Source organism: Daktulosphaira vitifoliae, unplaced genomic scaffold, assembly GCF_025091365.1.
Source record: "Daktulosphaira vitifoliae isolate Bord-2020 unplaced genomic scaffold, ASM2509136v1 Scaffold_2, whole genome shotgun sequence".
Taxonomy (NCBI): Eukaryota; Metazoa; Arthropoda; class Insecta; order Hemiptera; family Phylloxeridae; genus Daktulosphaira; species Daktulosphaira vitifoliae.
In genome coordinates, this window is record NW_026099573.1 from 924,199 (window position 1) to 930,433 (window position 6,235).

The window sequence follows — 6,235 nt, forward strand, 5'->3', positions numbered from 1 at the left end:
AACCAAAACGTAAACAACAGGAATCTACTTCTAGGGTAGATTTTGTCATTAAATACATCGATTTTTGTGGTAAAACCTGTATTAGTTAGGGTAAATATTGTTTTGTTATTGTCATATTTATATTTTAATATAAAATAATGAAGTTAACTGTAATCGATGTTGATGTTATACGATCTAGATGTGTCAAATCAAAAAATGGAGATAAACATCGTGATTGGATTCAAATACTTACCGAATTCAATAATATTGAGCGGCTTGATCTTAGTTGCATGAGTAAATATTTTTCATTTCGATACATTTGTTTAAAAAATTTCAAACATAAAAACTTTAATTTTCAGAAAAGTTGACGAAATTGATTCACATAATTTCTTTGTTAGGATTATAAAATGTCTCACCAAACTCAGTAGTTGAATTTTAAATAAATAATTGATGAGTTAATTATTTTAATTATAGTAAAATACTTGTAATAGTTATAGCGACATTTAAATGCGCATTTCTGTTTTTTTTTTTTTATGAAAAATATGTTAAATTAAAAATTGCTCGAAATACTAATTTTATATTTTTTTCAAGGTATACTTCATATCGAAAATCTATCTAATTTTTCTACGTCTAATCTCACATCACTCAAACTTCAAGTGAATCGAATCGATAAAATTTGTAATCTTGAATCGTTAAAAAATTTAATTGAACTAGATTTATCACATAATTACATATGTCGTATAGAAAATCTTCAGGTAATTTAATGAAATATTAATGATATCAGTTTAAACGTATTTGAAACTAATAAAATTCATAAATAAAATGTACGTGACTAATTTTTAATAACTTTTTTTTTAATCAATCTATTTTGTTTATTTGAAACTTATTTGCTTATTACATCATAATTTTGAAAAAGAAAGGATAATTTATATTTATAGTGATTCAAGTAAATATTCGAACATCGTCGTGTTTGCCTCAAGAATTGCCATTGTCTTATAGACCTCTATATATGATCAACATCATTAGAATAATTTTTAAACGAGTGATTAAACCATATTTAAAATTCTGTAAAACGTGGCAATTCAACAGGCAAATTATTTTTTCCAAACTATATCAGTACAAGTATCAATGTTTAGGAAAATATTTTTGTTACTAAAAGTACTCATTAATAAAATAAAAGTATATAATTAAAAATATTTAAAAAAACATTAATTGTAATCTAGAATTTTAATTATTTTTCAAGACTTTAACAAAACTACAAAATTTAGTGTTAAACCACAATCCAATATCATGTATTGAAAATTTGGACGCTCAAAAAAAATCTATGGAAATGCTTGACATTTCTTACTGCAATATTTCTAACTTAAAATATGTAAGTTGAATTTTTAAAAGTGGACGAAATTAGTATTTTGAGATGACTATTAAATTCATAGATATATTAACAAGTGGACTAACTATACTTAATCACTGTGCCTATAAAATTTTATTCCCAACATAAACTACCGTTTACGGAAAAAAATTAGGATTTATATTAAAGTATAAATAGCTTTTTCTCTCTCTAATAGGAAAAACTTTTACTTATAAATGTATTTTATGTTGAGAACACTAATTTCATTCGAAGAACAGTCCAATTGTTAATAAGTCTATGATTATAAATAAGATGATCTATATTATTTTACGATTATATTATATTATTATATTATATATATATATATATATATATATAAAATTTAAAAATATTAGAAAAGTAAAAAGATTTTTACTATATTGATTTCCTTCGTTCATCCATAATTGTGTCATAAAATTTATCTTAATATAAAATTCCATTTAATGTACATATTTTTTTTCATTTCTTTTTTATGGCCTATGATAGTAATAATTGTTTTAAATAAACGCAAATCCTAAATAATTGTTGTTTTGGATTTTAATAGTATATTTGTTTTAAATTGTTTAGATATTATACCTCAATCAGTTTAAAAATCTAGTATCAATAGTAGTTGAAGGTAATCCTATTCGGTTTGAACCAACTGGTGCTGATCGACAGATTACAATTTGCATGATTCAGTCCTTACGCGTTTATAACAAAAAAATGGTTCTTGCCAATGAAAGACTGAAAGCTTATAAGGATCTCAGGTTAGTCTAAATAAAAGTTATACATATAAACGTATAACAATGCATATTAGACGATAAGAGTCAAAAAAGTATTTTTAAGGACATTAATAAACACAATTTTTTTTTTCTTGTGGATATTTCAATAAAATTTCTGAAATATTCCCCTCAGTCTTAGTAATAAAAAGAAATTTTCTAAAATAGTTGTCATAAAACAGTCAATGTTGATATTTTTAGTTTTCTACTTTCTATTAAAATATCTTTTTGAAAACTGAACGGAATTTTGCGAAATTTATATGATAACACTTAAAACATTTGTCTTGCAAACGTTCTAGCTGTTCAAATGTTCATGTCTTTTATGTACAATCGGCTGCTGTAGTTAAAAAACCATGTTATTTTTATATTAAAAATCTCGATTTCAAATTTTGTATATATAACTTTAAATTGCTATAAATTTTTTTATAAATATTTTATACATATCTCTTTTACCCGATAATTTTTTTAGATCGGACAATTTACTTTTATAAATTAAAAAAGAGTGCAAAACTTGAAAAATACTAGTAAAAACTTTTTCAACTTAACTTTTGAAAATTTTCCAGAAATATTGCATTCTTCCAACATATCTTCAATTAAAGCTTATATTACATACTAAACAAAAATTAATCAAAAAATGTTAATTTTTTTTTTTGTATAAAAATTACTGTTTTTTATGTTGTCATAATTTTCTACTTTAATTATTGATACCTATACTTTAGAAAGAATAGTGATAGTTAAGTACAAACACTCTTCTTACAAAGACAAAAAATAATAATAATATATAAGATTTATGTATTAATTATAAATATTTTCAGTGTTGAATTTATGCAACTTTTGTCCACTTAATATGTATAATAAAAGTAAGGTGGCTGCTCTATATAAAAAAAATGTTCTAGCTAGTAATGACTTATGATAAATTACAATTTCAATTTTATAACTAAAATTATAATTATCCATGGTCACAATAATCTGACATCTTTTTTACATATATATAATTTCTCCGTAATCATTACAGTATTAAATTATTGAATATAAATGGCATACTAAATTACATTAATATAAAAAGTAAATAAATATTGTAATAATACTCATTAAATATAATAAGTATTTATTCACATATTATACTTATATATCTTAAGTAATGTAATTATGATATAATTAAAGTATAGGAGTTGATGTTGCTTTTGGAGTAATCCAGTTATTTCTTTTAAAAATTAAATATTATATATAGATTTGCATCGAAGTGTCTTTTATTGTAGTGATTTTAGTAACTGGATGAATAATTGAATCAAAAATCATAAAGGTGACAGTTAGATCTGAGACGCCTGTAAATTGTTTATAAAATATGTTAATATATTTTTTTAAACGCTTTATATGGTCCATTGAGGTCGATGCAACCTCCTCTAAGAGGAAGTTTCTTAACCCTGTATACTCCGAGATAGGTAGTTAATCCACCACCAGTAAGAGAAATGACAACTCCGTTCACTAAACTGATGACTCGTTCAGCAAACGGAGTCGCCCGTGACCAAGTATCGAACCCGAGACATAATACACAATGTCTCGGGTTCGATACTTGGTCACACCCTCTCTCTTAATAATAAATTGTTAATTACTATTGTTATTTTTAAAAACCTAATTTAGTATTAACTATTAAATATGTATGCTTGAAAGTAAATTGCATGAACTAACCGTCAAAAACGATAAAAAAATGAAACATCAAATTGAAGAAGAAAGGAAAGGTGTCATGAATAAAATGTGGCAGAAGGAATCTTTTATAGATGATTTATTAGATGGAGACGTTATAAATTTGAATGATACAGTTTTTGAAAATGATACAGTAAAAAAACTTTTAAGTAAAAATAGTCATTTCGGAATCCAAAAATCATATAGAACGTGAGTTATATATTATTTAAATTATTTTTGTATATTTAAATGTATAATTAGCACGCATTAATGAAAATCAGAAGCTACTTAAGAAGAGCTTAATAAAAAATGACAAGTTTTCTATTATCTTTAAAAATTAAGAAAAGTTGTTGATATTGTGATACGATCACATATATGTGATCATATCCCATTACATCATTTTACTGCCGACTAGGCTTATGACATTGATACAGTGACACGTATTTCTACGGGAGGACAGACTGCACACATAAACACTTTTGGAATTCACAGTCACTGTGCCATAATACTAACGTCCAAAAGCCAGTTGACCTTATATCATCATCACGACTATTACTTCTATAGTCTTTAACATAAACTTAAATTAACTACCACCCAAATAGTCTGTGTCGCCGTCAACTCCCTGTTGGATTATTATCATCTGTAGGTGTCCAGTAGGTTATATTACTTATTTAATATTAATTACTTGATAAATATTTATATCGTTGTTAACCAAGAATTTTACTGTAATGCGACTCTTGGTAGTTCCTCAAAGGGAATATAAGTTAAATAGGAAACCTCAGTATCTAAGGTAATTATAGCCATGCCAGCTATTCCCCATTGGCTCCTATATAGTAACTCAAAAAAAAGAAATTTTATTAAAAGATTTATTAATAATATTTAAGAATAAATTTATTAAAATTATTCTTTATTTGTTGGTATTGTATGAGCATGAGAATAATTGAGTTACTATAATATTTATTGAATAAAAAATATGATATAATATAATTTTCTCTCGGGATATGAGTACGAGGATTTATGAGAAGATGTAAAATGTAGAAAAGCAAAGTGATGTTTGAGAATTTATTAATATAATAATAATTTGAAATAGAATTATTGTGATTAATTATCACACATAGATCATCAACAACGCCACTCATACCAGTAGTTATTTAGGCTTGTGCTGACTGTGAATCGAGTCAATAAAAACCTCGAGTAGTATAGGAACCACAAGTGGGTTCTCTATCTTCGCAAGAGAGTCTTTATTAGTATTGACTACACAGGTAACCCACTCAAAGATTAGACTAGGCTGGCTAACTTCGTACAAACGTTATTGATTCTCTTTATTTATTTAGACAATATTTTATTCTAGAGATCACTTTATTTTTTCTGGTTTCCTACTTAATTTATGTACTCATTATATTTAACTTTAAACCTTATGGATCTTTTGTGGAATATGAATTTACCTTAATGATATCAGGACTAATGTTGAAAAAATGAATATACTTCAATTTTTTATGTAAAATCGTATTTTGTCAAGTCACTTCTTGCATCCATTGAAAGTTCATAAGGTAAAGTAGTAGCGAGAGAGATTGACAGTTTTTATGCCCTTTTATATTAAATTTAATTAATCTATTTATGCAAGAAGTGTCACGACCTTTTACTATTATCTGTTTATTACTCAATTTGTGTTATTTATTACATATTATTTTACTTAAAATAGATAATTTGTCACAACTAAAGAATTTCTTATAATTATTACAATAGATTAATATCAATGTATTTTTAGACGTATTTCTTGGAACAGTTTAAAGTATTAACATGAATAATGTATATTTAATTTGATGACTAATAGACAATAACATATAGACTACTGAATAATGAGTGGTGTATGTATTATAACAATCCTTAAAATACTGTTGACGGGCATTTGGGCTCAACACTTAAAAAGCGACGTACAATTGATGAAGGTTCCGATCTCTCTGATTTATTTTAACTTTCAGTAAGGGATTCCCTATGTGTAGTACAATTTTTATATACCACTCATTAGTGGTATATAACTTTAAATTAGGTGTTTTTTCTGGCTCTCATGCTATAGTTATAATAACAGTTGCATATTTTTAGTATAATCTTAGGTTACATTTTATTTATTTTATACTATTGTCTAACACAGGGGTCTTCAACCTTTTTTTGCAGCGGGCCTCATATTATTTTTTAATAATCTTGCGGGCCTCAATTGTAGTAACATGTATTTTATACATGAATTCAGTTTTATTATTACAATTTTTATGATTACAATTTAAATTAGTATTATTATTAAAACATATATAGATAAACATTTTAGCTTCGATGCGAAGCTGAGAAGGTATTAATTTTACCATGATGTGTTTATTTTAGCTTCGATGCGAAGCTGAGAAGGTATTAATTTTACCATGATGTGTTTATTTTT

General features: G+C 25.4%; 1 protein-coding gene across 5 annotated transcripts in view; it reads left to right on the forward strand.

Moving 5' to 3' along the window:
* LOC126899304 (dynein regulatory complex subunit 3-like) overlaps positions 1-6,235 on the forward strand; it is a 29,370-nt gene that overhangs the window by 11,359 nt on the left and 11,776 nt on the right. Inside the window, exons 1-7 of one of the 5 annotated variants that reach the window (XM_050674077.1) lie at positions 4-90; positions 179-273; positions 339-433; positions 571-734; positions 1,223-1,351; positions 1,934-2,112; positions 3,796-4,017. In XM_050674077.1, the coding sequence (XP_050530034.1) occupies positions 430-433; positions 571-734; positions 1,223-1,351; positions 1,934-2,112; positions 3,796-4,017 (698 nt within the window). In that variant the 5' untranslated portion in view covers positions 4-90; positions 179-273; positions 339-429. Of the gene's footprint in view, positions 1-3; positions 274-338; positions 434-570; positions 735-1,222; positions 1,352-1,933; positions 2,113-3,795; positions 4,018-6,235 lie in introns of those variants that run through there. The other 4 variants (XM_050674074.1, XM_050674076.1, XM_050674073.1 and 1 more) reach the window with 4 other exon arrangements.